General features: G+C 45.0%; 1 protein-coding gene across 1 annotated transcript in view; it reads left to right on the top strand.

Moving 5' to 3' along the window:
* BCAR3 (BCAR3 adaptor protein, NSP family member) overlaps positions 1-22,050 on the top strand; it is a 117,000-nt gene that overhangs the window by 31,452 nt on the left and 63,498 nt on the right. Inside the window, exon 3 of the mRNA XM_060025829.1 lies at positions 5,975-6,014. Within this exon, the coding sequence (XP_059881812.1) occupies positions 5,975-6,014 (40 nt within the window). The remainder of the gene's footprint in view (positions 1-5,974; positions 6,015-22,050) is intronic.

Below are 22,050 nucleotides of genomic sequence, written 5' to 3'. Positions count from 1 at the left end.
CTCTTCAAGTCAGGTCCCCTCAGATAATTGCCTTGTCTTGATGTCAGCTGACTTGCGATGTTAATAACATCTGCAAAATCCCTTCACAGCAGTACCTAGATTAGTGTTTGACTGACTCACCAAGGGACAGGAATCTTGGGAGGGGGCATCTTTGAAATTCTGCCTAACACGATGAGGTTGGAGAGCTGGCTGGGGTCATGCCAACCAGGGCATTGAAGGCCACGGTGGGGACCTCAGGGTTTTGTTCTGACTGGATGAGAGATGTTAGAGGATTTTGAGCAGGGGAGTGATCTGAGTAGTAGCACGGCTGCTATCGTGGAGATTGTGGAGATGGAGTAGAATTGGGGAGGGTAATGCAGGGGTCCAGGGAAGAGATGATGGTGGCCTGGGCCAGCGGGGAATTAACTCCACAACACTGTGGTTCCTCAGACGTACCATATTGTCACGTGCTTCTCTCATTGCCTGGGCATGTCTCATCACCACCTACCCCACAGCTTCTTCATTGGGACAAGTCCCTAGTCAGCCCTCAGACCTCCCACTGACACTCTCACTAGGTTGAATTGTGCTGGATCAATTGATCTGTGTTTCCCACTTGCCTGCAACCTCTCTAAATGCAGGGCCTTTGTCTTTGGTTCTTGTATTTCTGTTGTCTGGCCAACTGCATAGCATATTGTAGATGCTTGATAATGTTTGTGGGATGAATGCAAGAACTGTGGGACATACTGGGCATGAAGTAGACACATCACTACTCTTGGGTTGCTCACCTTGTAGAGGGAGAGACCATATATAAATAAATAAACATACAGTGAACATGCATGGAAACACCATGCCACCTGCACAGAGGAAGTGTGCCAGCTCTGCACATCATTGTTGTGCGTGGAGTTTAAGGGGAGCCTCAGTCTGGAATAGCTGGATCTAGTTTCTCACATCCCTCCATTGTATGAAATAATCATGTATTACAAGCAATTCCGTTTTATGTTTTATCCAAAGGGACATTTGTGTGGCAACACCATTAGCCATTAAGTTAGTCTATAGTCTTTAAATAAGGAAACATCCATTCACTTAAAACATTCTCTAATTGAAGACAGACATAGGGCACTTCCATCTCCATCTGTATTCGAACTGCTCAGAAAAGATCTATGTTAGTGAAATTTTGTTTGTGTATTCAAGACAGAAAACCTCTTCACTCAAAATAGCAACCACTTATACATCAAGTGTCCTTTTAAGAGGGAGGATATTATTAACCTGGTTACCGATGAGAAACAAACCAAAATAGTAAATATGTATAACATTTCTGTGACTCCCAGCTAAACATCCCTCAGTATGAACTTAAGAAAGTGGGATGCTGGAAAGAATGATTTAACCAGAGTAAACACAGTGATGTTATTTAAAACTTAATAAACCTAAGAACAAAATAACAGGAGAGTCCAGTTTCATCCTGCTGCTTTCCTGCGGTCTGTGGATGGCGCTCAGCGGGGCAGCCTGCCCGACAGAGGGGACACGGTGCCTGCCAGACTCTGCAGTTGTAAAGAGAGATGCACACAACATCACGGTTTCACATGGGTGGGGATTCATAATTGACATAAGCAAAAAAAAAGATTAAAAAAGCTTTTCATTTACATTGCCAAGTTTCTGTGTTTGTTTTCTAGTGATCTCTTTTGGGGAATATAAAGATATGGTTTAAGGAGTGTTTGTGGCACAGTCCTGTATGAATAATAGGGTATTCTATTTCAAATTAGAGGCTGGGGCTACAGGGCCAACTGCTATGTTTTCCAGCTCATGTCTTCTTTCTGGTTAGATGGGTTAGGGCTAGGGTTAGGCTGGCTGAGAAAGGAGACACAGCACTTCTGCATTTAAATATAATTTTAATTTGGTTCGAGGCAATGATTTTTAAAGCTTTTGGATTTATAACACACTCACTCAGTTTTATCATACTCTCCTTATCTTCCCTCATCTCTCTAAAAAGGACGAGTAGGGGCTTCCCTGGTGGCGCAGTGGTTGAGAGTCCGCCTGCCGATTCAGGGGACGCGGGTTCGTGCCCTGGTACGGGAATATCCCACATGGCCCGTGAGCCATGGCTGCTGAGCCTGCGCTTCCCGGAGCCTGTGCTCCGCAACGGGAGAGGCCACAACAGTGAGAGGCCCGCGTACCGCAAAAAAAAGGAAAAAAAAAGGACGAGTAGAAGAATACAAGGATCCACTAGGGCACCCCTTGGTGCACTGAACTAGAACTTGGATCCCCCTCTGCTCTGGGAACAGAATGAGCAAGGCTTCCTTAGCAGAGTTCATTTGGGGGCGGGGTCAAGAGGGGACTTCAGTTTTATCCCTAACCAGCAGCTCTTGTTTTCCTTCTCTTTTGCCAAAAGAGGTGTGTGTGGTGGAGGAGCACCATAGGAACACGGGAGTTCATCCGAGGCTGGGGAGACACTTGGGAGAACACCCCAGGCTCCTAGGTGCCGGGGTCTCTGGGCAGGAGAGCAGGGTGGTGGGGAGAGCAGGTATGTTACTGACTTGGGTCCTCAGACTCTTTAATCAATAGAAATTGATGAGAGGCCAGACAAGAAATTCAGGCAAGGCTTTATTGGGACTCGTGCTGCAGCACGAGGGAGTGAAAACAAGTAACAGGTACCCTTGCTCGCTCCCTCAGTGGGGGAGAGCTGGTCCCTTAAACGGGGTGAGCGCAGGCGCAGATCGGTGGGTCGGGCCAGAGTGGCTTAGGTGGTCTGCCCATCCTCTTGGTGGCGCTGTGTGCAGGGCTCACGCGCAGTACCCTGCTTTTGCTCCTGGCACCTGAGAAGTGGCAGCTGGGTTTTGGCCTTTTTGTATCTTATTCATAATTTGCCCCAACCGTGCACGTGTGCAGTTATCTTTAGTTCTTTATAGTTTCTTTATATTCCGTTGCTCCAGGAGATATTTGTCCAGGTGCAAGCACTGCAGTAATGGGTCCCAGGTCCCCGCCTGTCTCACATGGGCCACCCTGCCTTGAGGTGACCCCATCTCTGAGCGGCGACCCTGCTGCAGCTGGGGCTGCCTCAGGAGCCACTCATACACAGCACTCGTGTTGGTTGTCCCACACCCTCCCCAAGAGAGTCTGAGGGGTCTATCCTGAGAGAACTAGCTCAGAGTTTTCAGGAACACCTCTAGAGAAAGTACACCTCAGCTTTCAGTAGGTAAAAGGAAAAGGATTTTTACAGCTAAATCTGGTGAGAAGAGCAGATCCTGGACAAAATTCTAAAAAGAATTTACTAAAAGAATGACCTTTGATCACCTAAAAAAAGAGTTAAAATTGCCGATCATGACTGTGTGGTCTTGGTATTTGGCAGATAGTTTCCCCAAAATGAATGAAATGAAGCTCAGGGAAAATATTTGACAATGTTAGTTGCCAATGAAAAAATTCAAGCTTTCAAGTTAGAAGACTTGTATCCTCTACCGTAAGCTTGGCAATTCCCAGTACCTAGTAACTTCTGATGAGATCAGTGATGGTATTAACCAATGTGATTCTTCTTTTACATGATAACGAAATGGGTCAAAATTTGGAAAATCTGTATAACTCAGTGAACCAGTGTTTCCCAGAATAGTGGTTATGGAATCACACATGGACAAAATGTCCATTCAAAGTGCAGGACAGATGGAAAAGAGTAAGAGATGTGGTTTCAGATTCCACATCACAGCTAACCTTTAAGAAACTACTACTTGTCAAGTTTTGGCATGTTATCAAAGTAGAACATCCATAATTATATGCAAGTCCATTAAATATCCCTCCCTTTCCAATTACATAACTGTGAATGTGGATTTTCTTCATTTATTTCAACCAAGACATATCACGACATATTGAATGCAGAAGTAGATGTGAGGATTTACCTGTCTTCTAGTAAGCCAGACGTTTAAAAGATTTGCAAAAATGTAAGACAATGTCACTCTTCTCACTAAATTCTTGCTATGAAAAACATATCTGTTTTTCATTAAAACGTTATTTATTTAAACATATAATGGGTTTACTTTAAAAATATGTATTAATATTTTGCAAGTTTCTCGGATTTAATTTCTAATATCAGTAATCAGTAGATATAACCCACATGAACAAAATTTTTCAGAGTCCTCAATTATTTAGAGTGTAAAGAGATCCCGAGACCAAATCATTGGCTTAAAAAGCACACACCTACACGGTTTATCCATGCATTGACATATGTGTCTGAATGTATATAATGTACATTTTAGAACTTACATAAAAATAGAAACGTGAAGAAGATGAGAAACAGCATTTCAGTGGTTCTAACATCTTTCTGCACTCCCAGGGCCAGGCCACTGGGCCAGATGATTAGCATAAGACTGGATGCCTATAAGCCTAAAATGTTAATTCAGTAGAAAACCAGGAGTTTTCGAATTTAAAGGGGAGTATGACCAAAGCCCTGCTGACAAAGTTTTTAGTCACTAGCCGGGTGGTCCCATGGTCACAAAGTCTGATGACATCAATGCAATGTCCAGACTGCAGCAGAAGAGGTGGTGACCCAGCACAGCAGACGGACTCGGCTGCTTTGGGAAAAGATGCCTGATTAACACACACAAGCTTGGAGGCAAAGAGTATGCCTGGTTTTCAGGCTCTGAAAGACTGATTTATACCCCTCTTTGATGGAAATGCACCAGGGACTTTGAGCTTAAGCCCTTCTCGGATACTTTGGCCTTACAAAGGGACTCATTTCAGAACCTAATCTGTTTGCACATCCGAGAGGAGCATCTCCGAAGCCAGCCTGCCTCTGTGCGTGTGCCCTGTGTGCAGCCCTAAGTGGACAGACCACTCCAGGAATAGCTTTGGGGGTTGGATCCATTTCACAACAAGATGGTGTGCCCCTGAGCTGTGGGATCGACTCCTTGTGTCCCAGCAGGGGTCCTGCTGCCCCTGTTCAGGGGAGAAGGGCTGCAGTCTCTCCACAGAGGGAAGCATCCAAGCCCCCGAGGGTCTGGGGTTGAGCTCACCCTTCCAGAGGCAGCTGCTTGCCGGCAGTGATCCCCCGCCTTCTGAAGGATGCGTCCACTTTGTAGGTATACTGACACCCCGCCCCCACCTTAAGAAGACTACTCCTATCGGCTACAGAGCCATTCTGTCCTTTAAAAAATGATCCCGTCTCTGCAGGGTGATGTGTTGATTTTGTGGAGTTTAAGTCTCTGAAGGCAGCTGTCTTTTCACATAGTCTGTTAAGGGGGGCACTTTGCTGTAACTCTGCCGGTGCTGGAAACGTCAGCTCTCATGTCTCTCCCTCTTTTCCTTTGCCTTAGATCCTCTTCCACTATAATAAGTCAGCCTCCTCAGTGACACCACTGCTGTTTACTTTTAATTGTCTGGTTAATCCTAACAGTATGATAGACATGAGCAGACATTAAATGGGGAGAGAAAAAACACCGGGGCACCAAAGAAAATTAGGATGAATTGCTCAGCTTGACAGCAAAAGAGAAAGGTGATTTAGAAGCAGAGCTGGGTTCAGAACTCACTCACCCGGGTGCTGGGTGACCTTGAGCAGCCGATCTGCCCACCTGAGCCTCCGTTTTCTGTCAAAGTGGGTGTGACACAGTTGCCTGGTCCAAAGTGTTGCAGGTTTGGGCATCCAGCCCTGCTTTACTCGCATCTCTCACAGCTCTTTGCTTCGGACCGTTAGGCTAATTTCTATGTTCAGAGTGAATCTAGAATTACCACATATGAATAGTCTAACTTTTGGAGCTTGAATTTGACAGGAAAACATGTGGAGCTTCTAGACTGAGGTCATGGTGGTATCCTATACGTCCTCCACCCCGTGGAGACACCTGTGAAAGAAATCTCTGTCTGTTCTAACTTCCTTATCTGTCTGCTGTGGGTATTGCCTGGGAGGTGGGGCCATCTTAATAATGTGAATGAACAGGGTGAAATAATGTTGGGTACATTTTACCCAGGGTAAGATTGCATTGTTCCCAATTGTTCTCATATTTATATTTTCTCTTTTCAGGGATCAGCATCTTCTGGACCCAACTCTGGAATATGTGAAGGTAGGAAACCAGGATTTAACGTGTAGTAGGGAGCCTGTGGTAATAGATTTCCCATTTCTAACACAGTGTTGCCAGATAATGTCACCATCTGGCTTGTGTAGGAAGCTGGTTAGATTGAAACCACCAGGATGTAATTTGACTGTTTTGGGCTTTTAGTAATCTTTGCAGGGGTCTTATGTCACTCTATTCTAAGTTTACAAACTCTTCCCCTTATCTGAAACCCTGGGGGCTAGATGTGTTTTAAAACTTCAGAATTTTTCGGAAAGGTAATATGGTACATATATATATAACACCCCCAAAGGGAGCTGGGGTCAGCATCCCACAATCAAGCCCATCATTTCAGCAGTGAAATGTGAGAATGTTCACGTGAAGTGGGATAAATAGACTACAAATGATTTTACCTAGTTCAGGTCACATTTTGCCACCAAATGAGGTTGGGTTTGTTCTGCTGCTAAATGAATTATTTAAAATTGTCAGTTTTCAGAGTTTTTGGATTTTGGAATGGCAGACAGCAGTTGTGAAGCTGTGTTTACCTTCATTGGAGGACTGAAGGCTCCCTGAGGCTTCCTGAGCCATCCTTTCCATTTCAGCAGCCACCCTCTTGTTCAGTGGCTAATCTGGGACCATGAGCTGTGTAATACTTTACTTTCCAGTGGGGCTGACATTCAGTGCGTCCAAATACTCAACGCTTCTAAACAATCTTCTGAACAGAAAGAAATGATGCTTTTCACTTCTGTCCCCCCCCTCCCCATTTTTCAGGTGTGTATCTTTGTTTTATTTTATTTTATTTTCGAGAACTGTAATTACGTCTGGCACCTACAACAGAAAAGAGAACTCGGATTTCTCATAACAAAAATATATCATTAAATTTTAGGAGAAATCATGGTACAAGTTAGGACTTAAGGTGCTTGCCTCCTAGGAGCCACATTTTGTCTTTATTATTCCCGCATCCTGGCTTCGGAGTATTTAGGCCTGTTGCTTTTTGTGTGCCTGTGACTGTGCCTGCCCCAGGGTTTTGGCATTTCTTCCCTTTAGACCAGAGAATGGAAGGTCTAAAGCTTCTCCTAGAGGAGAAAACTCTAGTAGAACCACGTGGCCACTGGAGGCAGTCATAATGACGTTTGTTGGAATGGAGGTGGATTTTATTTTTCCCCTCTCTTCTACCCCCACTATGTCTGAGCTGTAGCTTAACTGCAGCCAACGTGTAATCCTAAGCCAGCAGGGCTGCTGTGTCAGACTCTGGTCAGGGCTTTATAAATGATGTGTTGGCGGCATCACATACGCTTTTGTGCAGGTTGTACACTGCAAGGAATTTGGGGACACTATCCACATAAACTACGATTTGACTTGACCATAACATAAAAAATGTGCCCTAGACTTCTGCAGTGTGTAAATCACAGCTGTCCTTTAGAACTCACTGCACGCCATGTTCCAGAAACTGGCTATCTCCCACTGCAGGCTCACTCAAGCTGTGCTCACCTGCTCCCCTTACTCCATAATTCCGTTTTTTCTTTCACTGAAGTCCCAGCTTTTTAAGATAATCCAATGAGGAATTCTAAACCTAAGCAGAGGCTTTGGGAAGGACTGACTTACTTAGTATTATCTAAGCTATTGCATCTCATGCATGAATATTGGTCATCGTGAGTTGTCGTGTTGACTGAGAAGAGGTGTGAGGTTGTCGGTGCTTTTCCATCTAGCTGGGCTCCCCCTGCCTTCCCTGGTAGTGATAGAACTGCTCTTGGTGGCTCCAGGAGCACCCTCTTCGAGGACTCGCTGAGGTGTTCCGAAGGTTACTCTTTCCTCCCATCCTCATCTGAATCTGGTCAGAGCTTTAGAGATGAAATCTCTACGTCCCTCCTTGATGCATTGCATTTTTTTTTTTTTCTTTCTCACTTTGCCCTTGGTTTGGAGGAATGGCTTGGGGATTTGCTGAGTGAATGTAGGGTATTTTCGTTTGCCTCCATGGGCACTAAAGCTCTGAAAACACACTCACAGAGGCCTTGGGCCTCAAGGTCTGAATGGACCCACGTGTCAGTTGTCTTGGGCCAGCGCAGGCCCGTCCTAGCATTTCAGACTTAGCTACCCTCTTGAGCCCTGCTGACCAGCCCATGCCTCCAAGCCCTCGTATATCTGTGCCAGCTGGTGCCTAGAGCCTGGAGGGTGGCTGAAGATGATTGAGGGAGGTGAGAGGTGCAGATAAAGTGGATGCAGTTTGGCCCTCTGACTTTGAGCTGTTTCTTCCCTATCATCCCCTTTCTCGGACACGGACAAACGTATTCTATGTAAAGTATGTTGCCTCCTGTAGGGCCCTTTCTGGTAGAGTCAGAGTTTTAGCAGTTCATTGTGACCTCAGAATGGGGGCGGGGGGAGCGGGGAGCAAGCAGATCTCTGACTGGGTATCATCTCGGCAGTAGAAGCACCCAGTTGGGGCCAACTGACAGCCGTTCTCATCCTTTTAGGAGCCGCCTTCCCAAGTCTCCCTTACCATGGAGACTTTCTAACCGTCTTCACCTGGTTTTCCCAGTGCTCTGATTAAGAGCGAGGTCTGGGACCACCCCTGGTTCCTCGTGTCTGGGCGAGAGGAAGCACTTGAGCTGACCCATACTTCACGGGGTGATGGGGCTGCTGTGTCGTGGCAGGAGAGAGGGAGTGACTCCACAGTTCAGTCGTGTCCAGTTTGTACTCTGTGTCCTCCTAGCACTTCCCACAGTTGGCATTGCTGCACGTCAGTAAGGCAGCGTGAAAGGGAACCCGGCAGGTGGTTGCTAGGTTACGAGGAGCTCCTCTGTGTGAGGAATGGAGGGAAAAGTGCTTGGCGGGGAAGCCCTAGGGCTGTTTGGTAGTTCTTTCATTTCTTCAGCAGGCTTACCTCCTGCTGGAGCCTCCCAGTGGCACCTGGTTACCCTAAGTGATGAATTCCCTGCTTGGATGTGATAAGAAAATTTGAATAGATCCAAAGAACCCCCAGGGATTTTGGAATCTTATTCTCCACTGTTTCTGTCTCTTTAATTCTGACTGTTAGCGAGGGGAGTTTTCTTTTTTTTTTCTTCTTCTTCTTTTTTACCTTTTCCTTGTGTCCCTAGCCCCCTTCTCTCTCCACATTCCCCACTCCCACCGACCCAGTAGCTTAAAACATGATCATCTTGAAGGTATGAGTTTAACTGTTTTGTAGAGTCATGAGATCCTTTTCTGTAATCAAATATAATTGTTTCTCTTTCACTATATCTGAACAAGACCTCTTCTTCCAGACTGGAAAGCAGAAACCTCCAAGCAGCTGCACCTTCCTCTTGCTCTTAAGGTAGTGACTTTGGCTAGTAGTGTGCAGCTCTGGAATTTTCCTCCGCGTACCTAGCATACCTTACCCTAGATAAAAACCAACTTTTTTTTTTTTTTTTAAAACAGAGGAAATAGCCCTAGGCAAAATTGTTCAGTAGAGTTTATCTTCTGGGCTGCTTTACCTGCTTACTGCCCCCCATTTAGTCTTTGCTATATTTTTACTGCCTTTAAAATGTATTTACTCTGTGTCTAATTTCTTAGACCTGTGTCAGGTAGCTGCTTAGAACATTTGATAAAAATAATTGTACTAAAATGTGAATACATGGTAATAGCTCAGTGTGTTATCCTTCCCAGATAGCATTCCAATAGGAGACTCCAAGTTACACAGCCCCTAAGACCCTCCAGGGAGGGGAGCCTGGTCCACGCTCTGGTCTAATTAGCGGCATGACCTTGGATTTTCCACCTTCTCTCTGTGGGTTCTGAGGCAGGAGATAGGTGGGCCCCAGGCTGAGCAGCTGGAGTTTGTCCCCTTCTAGGGAGACAGCAGGGAGGAGAAGATGAGCCCTGCCCAGATAAGGGATAAAGAGACCCATATTCCTCATCCTCGAAGTCAAGGAGACCTTCCCCACTACACAGGCGCAGAAAGGATCCTCGGAGGTCAGGAAAGGAGGGGGCACCACACCATAGTAGGTGATGTCAACCTACCCATATAGGTCTCTTTGCTAGAATCCATCTTGGCTAAGAGATGCGCGCGCACACACACAGGGGAAGACCCTGAGATAAACCAAATACAGACTCAGAACCAGGCAAAGCAAGATGATTGGCCAAAGGAAGCCTGGAAGAAATGCCCCGTAAAAGTGATTCAAACTACCATGAGGGCATGACTCTTCCTCTGAGTCTGCCTGTATGAGTCTATTCACATGTATCCTTTTTCCTCCTAATGAACACTTATTTCACTACTTTCTGTCTCTTTGTGGGAATTCATATCTACAAAGCTGATGGGCCAGGGCCTTGTCACTGGCCACTGTCCCTGATGGTCTAGTGGCTAGGATTCAGCACTCCCCCTGCCGCCACCTGACTTCAGTCTCTGGCCGGGGAACCAAAATCCTGCTTCAAGCCACCGCAGGCCAAGACCATTCGAGATCGGTTCCATCTTCCCCACAACTAGAAAACCAGGGGATGGGCCAATGTCCCTCCTAGTTTAAGACTTCTAGGATCCCCTCTGCCTGTGATAAGCCAGAGTGGAAAGGTTTTTGCAAGTGGTAAGGGGTTCTTAATTAATCTATCACTCTTGATCATAAAATTGCCACATCGATTGGAACAAGGGTGGCATTTTATGTTGTGTCTCAGACATTGAGACCAAGGATGTGGCAGATAATAAGTGCCCACCCATCGTATTACCTCAAAAGGTTGGAGATTTACCCGCAACCCTCCTACATTTGCTATTATGATCCCCGTGCTTTCACTTTAGCGATGCCTCTTGAACCTATGAAACCTACTTTCATTTTCACTCTTTATCATTCTTTTCATTTTTTTCCTGGGGCTACTTCTTTAACCTTTGGGAGTTGCCCTCCCACACCCCATACTCACTAAACTATAAATTTATAGTATTTCCTTTCTTCTTCCTCTTAATACCTATCTTCCTTTTAGAATGAAGATTCAAATTCTTTCTAGCTTCTTCACACACAGCCTTACAGTTATAGTAATAGAGTCTCTTTTCTGAGAGTGGTTTAAAAGTATATTTTTTAGAGGAGGAGGTGATTAGCTACAGCAGAGCTGGGTGGTTTTTTTTTTTTAAGAAGAAATGTTTATTACGGTTTTGTGATTTTTCTTTTAGAAGAAATGTTTATTATAGATTTTTTCATTTTAAGAAAGACAAATTGAAAAATAAATATAGCAATAGCAAAGTCGAGGAGACATTGGGAAGCCTGTTTTTTCAAATTAAGCAAGGTGTAGGCAAGGCCAGGCTGTGAACAGCACGGTGCCCTCGGACAGAGCCTGCTCTCCAGGCTCTGCAGTGAGCAAGTGTCAGGACTGAATGCAGCCTTTTGTTCCCATGAGCTCCCTAGTGAACGAATATCCTTTCTTTTGTCGTCAGCCCTGGTCGACTCTTGCTGGAACCACTTGACGAGCTTTTCTAAGATGATTTGCGGTTTCTGAGCTTGCTTTGTGGGTTAGGAGAAGGGATGGGACTGGAGCGGTATCTCGAGGGGCGACCAGCGCCCTTGGACTTCTCCTTCCTCTGGGGTGCACACCGGCAGCTCAGGAGCCCAGAGCTACCCGGAGATCGGTCCTTATGGGGTTAACACTCCGAAAATGCTTTCTAAGAGGGTCTTACAGACTTGACAGACTGCCCAAGGCTCAGATCTCAGCAAGGCCGTTTCCTGCAGTCGCCGGGGCTACATGAGGTCACCCAGCAGATTAAAAGAGGAGTCATTATGCGAATTCCAGCGCCAAGAATAAGTGCCCGGGCTGTGGGAGCCTCGCTGGGGGCGGGGGCGGCGGGGGCTGTAGCGCCCCCCCACCACCACCTTTGTGCTCAAGATGGCTGCAGCCATGGTCACGGTTAAATAGCCGTCTTTGAGGAGAGTCTTTTTCTTCCAGCGGGGAAAACAGGCCAGTCTGCTCTGAATTAGCCAGCTCACAAAGCCATGAAAGGGACTAACCAAAACAATGGTGCGCTGTGCATTCCATGAGATTTTAACGAGTTACATGAAGCAGATAATGGCCCGATGGCTGGCTCTGCAGGTTTTTGCCTGAGCTTGCACACCCAGAGAGCCAGCACCGCCCCCTGTGGATGAGAAGGCCAAACACCGCCCGCCATGAGTGGGGAGCAGCTTTGGGGCTCATCCTGGGAGCAACGAAGACAGCTCCCATCCAGCTCCTCCCACCCCACCCCAAAAAGTTCTCTGCAGATATTCTCGGGAGGCTTAATGTTACTGCATTTGTAAAAGATTGCTGAGGCAGGGTGAGAAGGCAGAAGAATAGGGATGGAGGACAGGCCTTCATTCAATGGAATCCTATCCTGCAGGTCTGTGAAAATGTGGCCATTTATACAAAGTAAAACCTCATCATGAAAACGTACGTCCATTTTGAAATCTGTATGTGAATGCCGATGGTGACATTATTTGTTATTGACAAAAACTGGAAACAGCTCAAGCGTCCTTGGACTGGTGAGCAGATAAACTGCAGACCCACACAACAGCATCCTCTTCGGCCATAAAAAGGAACTGGACTGTTGGATGCAGATAAAACCGTACAGTACAGACAACAAATCAGTGGTTGAAAGGAGTAGAGAGAGAGGTCAGCTGCAAAAGGGAATGAGGGAACTGCGAGGCAATGATTGGAATTCCTTGATTGGGGTCGTTTCAAAGCGCACAGAACTGTACAGAAAGGGTGACTTTTACTCCTGGCAGATTATACCTCAGCTGAGCCTGACTTTCAAAAAAGCAAGCTAAATGCTTATCATAGTTTAGCCCTTCAGCGCTGCCGCCTCACTAGGGGAAATTTTTGGTTTTGAGATGGGCCACATCAGACTGCCGATCAGATGGAGAAAGTGCTGAGCTTGTGGCTACTTTACTGCCTTTGTTCGTTCGACAGATAGTTTGGGGCAGATTCTATGTGTTAGTAATTGTTCAGTCGAGTCAGGCCGAGTAGGAGGAAAGTGCCATCAAGAGCCTAACCTAAGATAGTGGCAGTGGGAATGGAAAGTCAGGGCAGGTGCCGGGGGCCTTTTAGAGACAGAATTAAGAGCTGTTTTATAAGGTGTGTTGACAGTTCCCGGCAGGACTTAAATGGAGGTGGTGACAGAGAGGAAGCCACGGGCAATTCCAGAGTTCACACAATGCCTGGCATCTTGCCAAAAGCCGGTAAGGATTTTAGGGGAGGAAAGATTTCCAGTTGGAGACCTTGTTACCACGATGACATTAAGTTAATTCATGAGCAGCTGGGGATATCATTAGCCTGGGGGAGGGGTGTGGGGTGGGCAGTTGGCAAACTACAGCCTGCGACCAAATGTGGCCTGCTGTCTATTGTAGGCCCACAAGCTGAAAACGGATATTATGTTTTTAAGTGGGTTTTTAAAAAATCAAAAGAAGAATGTGAAAGTTGTAAAATTCAAATTTCAATGTGCGTAAAGTTTTATTGAAACACAGCCACATCCATTCACTGATGTATTGCCACTTTCTGACTATAATGATGGAGTTGAGTAGATGTGACAGAACAGAGCCTGAACTAATTACTATCTGTCCCTTTACAGAAAAGTTTTGTAGGCCCCTGCTCTAGAGTGAATGCACGTACACTGTCCTTGTTTTTCCTCTGAACAATACGTAGTAGGCTTTCCACAAAAAATCCCATCTTTCCATGCTACCTCTTCCACGATGCAGCCGTAGGTCATCGACATCACCTTGACCTTGCCCGAGGACACAGCAGTGAGTCCTTGTGCAAGTTGTGTGATCTTGCACAATCACAGAGACAATGCTGTTGCAACACTGCGTGATCCGGACACACCTCAGCCTCCCATCAGGCAGACCCGTCTGCTCTGAGCGGCAGCATCTCTCCTGTCGCATTAGCATCTTCAGCTCTTCTGGGTGAACAGGTGTGCGGAAATAGCTTGAGTCCTGACTGCTCTTGCCTGGGGCTTGTCTGGATAACTCCTCAGGCCAGATATTGCTCTGCCAGTACAGCCTGAGATGTGTTTTCTCAGTGTCCCAAGTCAGAAGTGAATTCCCCAAGGTCAGACCCTGGAGCTGCCCTCTGGAGGTGCTTGAGGGAGCCCGGGGTGGCCTGTGAGTGGAATAACGGCAGGTTCACATTCATGTTCTGTGCTGCAGCTTTCATCCTTGGCTGAAGGAAGAGGACTCCTCTGAGATCCCCAATAGTAAGAGAGTTGGTGAAGAGACTGGAGAACTAACATGTAAGCAGGGATTGAAGCTATGGCCTCTGACCAGACTCAGCTTTATAACTGGGCTTCGCAGCCATCCTCTTGTGGCCTGTTCACCTCTAAGCTCATCTCCTGCCATCCACCTTGCTCACAAACTTTTCCATGCTGGTTTTTCCTGCTGCTGCCGGGTCTTTGCCTTTCCCTCAAGCCTGGAAGGTTCTTTTGAGGTAGAACAGCTGAGTGGTTTGAAGAGGGTGCTTGGATGCTGTCGTGGGTTGAGCTGTGTTCCCCAAAAGATGTGTTGATGTCCTATAACCCCCAGTACCTGTGAATGTGACCGTATTTGGAAATAAGGTCTTTGCACATGTGATCAAATTAAGACGAGGTCATGCTGGGTGAGGGTAGGCCTAATCCAATGACTGGTGTCTTATAAGAAGAGAGGAATTTGGACACCCAGGGAGCATGCCATGTGATGACAGCGATTGGGGTTGTTGTGTGCACAGGCCTAGGAACACTGAGGATTGCCAGTGTTCACCACCGCAAGCTAGGAAGGGGCAAGGAATGGTCCCACCTTAGAGCCTTCGGAGAGAGTGTGGCCCTGCGACACCTTGATTTTGGACTCGTAGCCTCCCGAACCGTGAGAGAATACATTTCTATTTTAAAGCCATCCAGTTTGTGGTAATTTGTTACAGCAGCCCTAGGAGACTAATACAGAGGCACAGCCCCATCTTAGCCATTTCTTGGTTGTGTGGCTTTGGGCAAGTTTCTGAAATTCTCTGGAGCTCAATTTCCTTAACAGTAAATGGGAGAATGTAGGGCTTAAATGAGTTCATGCACACAAAGTTGTTAGCACAGTGCCTGCTAGGTAGATGGCACTCTGGAAATGCTGGTTTTGTAGCTGTCACCCTAGTTCTCCGGTGGCTGGTGCATCCCCACTCAGATGTCACTGCCTCAGAGGGACCTTCCCTGACCCCCCTGCTAAAAGCAGCCTCCGCAGCCTCATCACTCTGAGTATTATCCTCATAGCACTTGTGCCAAATTCTATTTGTTTAGTTAAATACAACAATAACCACTCCTCTTAGAATGTGAGTTCTGAGGGCAAGGACCCTTTCTTGTCCTCTTAATAAATATTTAGTAACTGACTGATGACCATATACAGCCAGATGGGAAGGGCATTGAAATTCAGGGGTGAGGGAATGAGCTTGTCCCAAAGATCTTTAAGTTTCCTGAAGTAAGTCACACACAGATCTCTAAACATTTTCCAGAAATTCTTCAGTGATTTTATTTCATGACAGCAAGGAGGTTCCCACCCCTAACCTCACTCTGTCTTCTCTTGCCAACCTGGTATAGTATAAAAACTGCAGAATCACTGTTGTCATCTTAAATACTCACACATGTAGGCAAAGGTATACACTTTTTTTTTTTTTTTTTTTTGCGGTACGCGGGCCTCTCACTGTTGTGGCTTCTCCCGTTGCGGAGCACAGGCTCCGGACGCGCAGGCTCAGCGGCCATGGCTCACGGGCCCAGCCGCTCCGCGGCATGTGGGATCTTCCCGGACCGGGGCATGAACCGTGTCCCCTGCATCGGCAGGGGGACTCTCAACCACTGCGCCACCAGGGAAGCCCAGAGGTATACACTTTTAAAAAGTGGTTCTGGCAACCTCTATGGCTCTGATCTCTCAATCCTCAGCTCAGGGATCTTGTTATCAGCTGTGAGGGCCCAGTAACTCATCAACCCGCAAATGAGAGGCCAGGCTCTTCAGCATTGGAATCGTTTGCTGTTAAGCTCTGCCCTCTAGTGGTAACTGAATGACACAACAGCACAGCGTTTGGCTGTGAGACAGTTTCTGTGTGTTCTGGGAGCTTTTAATATTAAATGTAAGAGTGTGCCATAGCATTATATTTACAACCTCAGAACTAAGGTCTGTATTTAAATTATGTAAGAAGGCAAGTCATTTTCGTTAGCTCCATATAAGACATTAAAATTGTCAAGGCATTTTATTATTAGAATTAATTGTCTAACGTTCTTGGGCTAACAGCTCTAAGATGCTGCAATACTGTATGTACATTTTGAGGGGGAGTTGGCATCGATCTGAAGTTTCACATGTCATTACCAAGAAGTTTTCTTGGAAAAAATTATATTTGAATTGTGACTTGACAGCTGAAAAAAATGGTGACTTGACAGGAAGGAAGCTGGTATTAGGTGAGGCAGAAGACAGACATCACCCCAGCATGCGGGGAAGTGTGTGCCCAGGCTGACTGTGGCAGGAGAGAACAGCAGGCGGGGTCTTCTGGGAAGAGTAGGGACTCTCATATTTATTGAATGGGAAGGGTGAGGAAACTTCAAGTGTTCCTAGGAAATTCTGAGATGGTCAAACTGTTAAAGAGAAAAAGAATGCTGAGCTGGGGAACAATTTGATTGATTGCCAAAAATTGTGTATAACTACATATTGCTTTGCAACTTCCTGTTTTCATTGGACATCATTCCCTGTTAAACATGTGGGTCTACCTCCTTCTTTTTTTTTTTTTTTTGTGGTGTGTGGACCTCTCACTGTTGTGGCCTCTCCTGTTGCGGAGCACAGGCTCTGGACGCGCAGGCTCAGCGGTCACGGCTCATGGGCCCAGCTGCTCCGCGGCATGTGGGATCTTCTCGGACCGGGGCACGAGCCCGTGTCCCCTGCATCAGCAGGCGGACTCTCAACCACTGCGCCACCAGGGAAGCCCTACCTCCTTCTTTTGAATGGTTATCCAGTATTCCATTGTGTGAAATACAATTATATTTAACCAATTTCCTACTGTCATTTGGATTCTTGTTAAAAACAGTTTTGCAGTTATTTAACAAATATAGTCATATTTGTTATATATGGCATAGTCGTTTAACAAATGTTTATTGAGTATCTGCCATCTGCTGGTCACTGTTCGAGGGCCTGAGGATACAGCAGTGAAGAAAACAATGTCCCTGCCTCTATGGATCTCATATTATGGGGTGGAATGGTGAGAAGACAGAGAAGACAACCGAGTACACCACGTTCGGTAGACATAGTGCTGAGCTGAAAAAAATTCATCAGGGGAAAGAACTACTAAATGTTGGAGTTAAGGGGATGTTGAATTTAAGTAGGGTGGCCAGGGCAGGCCTCACCCAGAGGGCGACTTTCTAGTGGAGGGGCAAGTCAAGAGTGGTGTCTGGGGAATTCCCTGGTGGACCAATGGTTAGGACTGTACACTCTCACTGCCAAGGGCCCGGGTTCAGTCCCTGGTTGGGGAGCTAAGATCCCGCAAGTCTCGTGGCCAAAAAAAAGGAAAAAAAAAAGAGTGGTGTCTGATGGGGGGAGGATGTAGCAAGGGCAAGGCCGTGAAAGCCAGAGCTCACCTCTTCCACTCAGGAACAGCTGTGAGGCCAGTGGGGCCAGAGGGCGTGGCCTTGAGGGAGAGTGGTGAAAGCTGATGTGAGAGAATGAGGAAGGGGGATGAGGCAGGTTGCACAGGGCCTGGATGTCCCAGTAAAGATATTAACTTTTACAGAGTGAGATGGGGAGCCTTCGCAGGATCACTTTGACCTGTATGTTGCTGGCAGACTGTGAGGGACAAGGGTAGGAGCAGGGAGATCAGATGGGAGGCCGTGGTGACCGTCCAGGTGAGAGATGGTGATGATTTGGATCTGTGATGGCAGAAGGGGTGGTGAAGAAGGGGGATTCTTGACATAAAATATGAAGGCAGAGCCTCAGGATTTCCAGAGGGGCTGGATATGGGTGGGAGAAAAGAAGCGTGAAACTCAGTACTGGAAGGATACATTGCCTCACTGAGAAGGCTTGGTGTGCATTTGTGCGAGAATTTCTGTAAGATAAACACGTATGAGTAGAATGATTGAGTGTTGGGTAATAAGTCAAAATTAACTTCCTGGCAATTAAGGAGTTTTGTTTTATTTTTCACATTTCTCTCTGTTTCCAAATTTCCTCTGATAATCATTAGTGCTTTTATGATAGTTACTTATAAAAATAGATACTCCTCTATTTATATACCTTAGTCTACTCCACAGATCTGATGCTGAAAACTTATGGCTTAATCAAAATTATGTAAAACAGGTAGGTTAGATATATGAGAGCCTAAGTTTTTAAACTCTTTGGTCTCAAGACCCCTTTTCAATTGTTACAAATTATTGAGGACCCCAGAGAGCTTTTGTTATGTGGGTTTTAGCTATTGATTTATTGTATGAGAAATTAAAATGTAGGAATTTTAAATGTTTATTTAATTCATTTAAAATAACAATATTAAACCCATTATGTGACTATAAATAGCATGTTTTATAAAAAATATTCATTTTCCAAAACAAAATTTAGTGAGAAGAATGGCATTGGTTTACATTTTTGCAAATCTCTTTAGTGTCTAGTCTAATAGAACAAGCTTGATTCTCATGTCTGCTTTAGCCTTCAGTCTGTTGTGTTACATCATTTTGGTTGAAGTCTAAAGAAAATCTGGTCTTGCACAGATAATGTAATTCAAAAAGGGAGGAATAGTCTTTTTTTTATTGAGGTATGATTGACATAACATTATATTAGTTTCAGGTATACGATGTAATGATTTGATATTTGTATATATTGCAAAATGATCACAATAAGACCAGTTAGCATCCGTCCCCATACATAGTTATAAAAAAGTTTTTTCTGATGAGAACTTTTGAGATCCACTTTGCTAGCTACTTTCAAATATGCACTATAGTATTATTATTTTTTATTTATTTATTTATTTGCGGTATGCGGGCCTCTCACTGCTGTAGCCTCTCGCGTTGCGGAGCACAGGCTCCGAACGCTTAGGCTCAGCGGCCATGGCTCAGGGGCCCAGCCGCTCCGCGGCATGTGGCATCTTCCCGGACCGGGGCACGAGCCCGCGTCCCCTGCATCGGCAGGCGCACCCTCAACCACTGCACCACCAGGGAAGCCCACAATATAGTATTATTAACTATAGTCACCGTGCTGTGTATTACATCCCCAGCACTTATTCACTTTATAACTGGAAATTTGTACCTTTTGATCTCCTTCACTCATTTTGCTCACTCCTCATCCCCTAGGAATAGTATTTTAATAGCCTTTTCAGATCATTAGAGATATTCTTCTTTATTATTATACTAAAACTTGAAAAGTTGCAGTTCCGTAAATGTTAATTTCAGTGTGGAATCTGAAATCATATCAATGAACTTTTTTTTTTTACTCTATTCCCTTAACATCCATTGGTCTCTCTGGCCATGTGAATGGATCTTACCCATGCATGATTTGTACCATCGTGCATTGGTCATTTGAAAAATACTGCTTTGCTGAGATATGCAGATCTTCCAAATGTTAACATATTTCACTATACAATACCCAAAACTCACATTCATTATTATCGTCGTTCATGAAAAAAATCACTAAAGTATTTACCACTCATGGTGGTAAATACACGTTTCTCAAAATTCTCATTTTCAGTTGAAAGCTCAAGTTTTAGCATTGGCAACAAACACTGTCAGTTGTTTTCCTTGAAGTGACAGGCTCACTTTGTTCATTTTGTAGAAAATGTCTGCCAAATAAATACTCGTGTCTGCATAACCATTGTTTGTCAGACGTTCTTTGAAGTAAAAATGGCATTCCATGAAAAAGCAGCTAGTGCAGCCTACAACTTAATGGCACAATTGCTTTCCCTCGAGACAACCACTGTGCTGGGTGTGCAGGAGAAGTGCTGTATGTCTGCTTCCTGTCTCACCACACAGAAATTTCGAGACATGGACTCAAGGGCCAGGATGTAATAAAGTGAATACAGTGGTCCCCCTGATCCGTAGCTTCAGTCACCCATAGTCAACCATGGTCTGAAAATTCCAGATATGAACAATTCATAAGTTTTATTTTATGTGGTGGTACAATATTTTTTTACTCAAGTATAGTTGATGTACAATATTATATAACTTACAGGTGTCCAATATAGTGATTCACAATTTTTAAAAGTTATACTCCATAAATAATTATTATAAAATATTGGCTATATTCCCTGTGTTGTACAGTATATCCTTATAGCTCATTTTATATCTAATGGTTTGTACCTCTTAATCTCCTACCCCTATATTGCCCCTCCCCTCTTCCCTCTCCCCACTGGTAACCACTAGTTTGTTCTCCATATCTGTGAGTCTACTTTACTGTCACATTCACTAGTTCGTTGTATTTTTTAGATTCCACATATATCATACAGTGTTTGTCTTTCTCTGTCTGACTTACTTCACTTAGCATAATGCCCTCCAGGTCCATCCATGTTGCTGCAAGTGGCAAGATGTCATTCTTTTTTATGGCTGAGTAGTATCCAGTGTGTGTGTGTGTGTGTGTGTGTGTGTGTGTGTGTGTGTGCGCGCGCGCGCGCGCGTGTGCATCTTCTTTATCCATCCTAAGTGTTGATGGACACTTAGGTTGTTTCTATCTTGGCAATTGTAAGTCACGCGACTATGAACATTGGGGTGCATGTATCTTTTCTAATAAGTGTTTTTTTCTTTTTCGGACAATTTGTAAGTTTTAAATCGTGTGCCACTCTGAGTAGCCTGATGAAATCTCCTTCCTGCCTAACCCATGAATCATCCCTTTGTCCAATGCATCCCATCCGTTAGTCACTTGGTAGCCATCTTTTATCAGATTGACTCTCAAGGTATTGCAGTGCTTGTTCAAGTAACCCTTATTTTACTTAATAATGGCCCCGAAGCACAAGAGTAGTGATGTTGGCAATTCAGATATTCTCTTCCTGTACCTAATTTAGAAATTAAACTTCATCATAGGTATGTATGTATAGGAAAAAGCATAGTATATATATGGTTTGGTACTATGGGTGGTTCCAGGCAGCCACTGGGGGTCTTGAAACATACTGCCTGCAGATAAGGGGAGACTATTGTAATTCTTACTGCTTCATCAAGGACTTCTTAAGTGGAACTGGCTATTTTTTAAAGAAATACATATTTTTAATTTCTAATATTTAAAGAATAAATTTAAAAAGCATGGTGGTCAAGAAATGCAGTGACTACTTATCCAGTTTGGTGCCTCCCCCATGCTTGCTGCTACAGCCCCAGTAGTTTTACCCATCATTGCTTTTGCTCTATCAGCATAAATGTCAACCCAGTGAAAAAGGCAAAAAAAGCTCTCAGTATTATTACAAAAATACTGTTAACCTCACAGACTCCCTGAAAGGCTCCCGTGGGCCCGCAGACCACACTGAGCACTGCCGTCCTAGAGGGTCTCCTGCTACTAAAGAGCTGTTATAAAGCTGCAGAAACACGAATACAAATAATCACTGTCTGCTTATCTAAATACATATTTTTTCTCGAGCTAAGAAAAAACCCAGCGTGCTCAACAAGAGCATTTACATTTAAAATACTGATTATTAATAGAGAAGAGACATCCATTTTCATTTAAAACTAAGAAAAAATTGAGGGTCTCTCCCAGAAATAAGGGTTCACAATTGTCTGCCTGTTCTTTACAATTGAGTGGATTGTAAAGCCCCAGTGAGTACTAAATCTATTTCACACGATCAAGTCCTTGCTCATTATATACTGTAAAGAGCTGGGCCACAGCAGTTGCTGTTCTGCTCTAATTGCTTTATGTTAAAACCATGAAAGCCCAGAGCTTGGTGAGGTCAATGCCTGGTTTATGGCAGAGATGCTCAGCTTGGATGTGTGAATGCAGTCGAGGGGTATATTTGCTTGGGGCAGGCTGATCTCAACATTCCCCTGATCCTTAAGCTTTTGTTAATTGCTGTGTATTTGCCCATTCTCTGCTCCCAGCATGGATTAGCTAGCTGACTCCATTCATCCTTTCTGTCAGTGAAGATAAGGATGTGTCAGACCCTGGGAACCAGAGCATGCCTCTTGGCCCTTCGA

This window comes from Delphinus delphis, chromosome 1, assembly GCF_949987515.2.
Source record: "Delphinus delphis chromosome 1, mDelDel1.2, whole genome shotgun sequence".
NCBI lineage: Eukaryota > Metazoa > Chordata > Mammalia > Artiodactyla > Delphinidae > Delphinus > Delphinus delphis.
The sequence above is the reverse complement of the archived record's forward strand: the minus strand, read 5'-3'. Positions and strand labels throughout refer to the sequence as shown.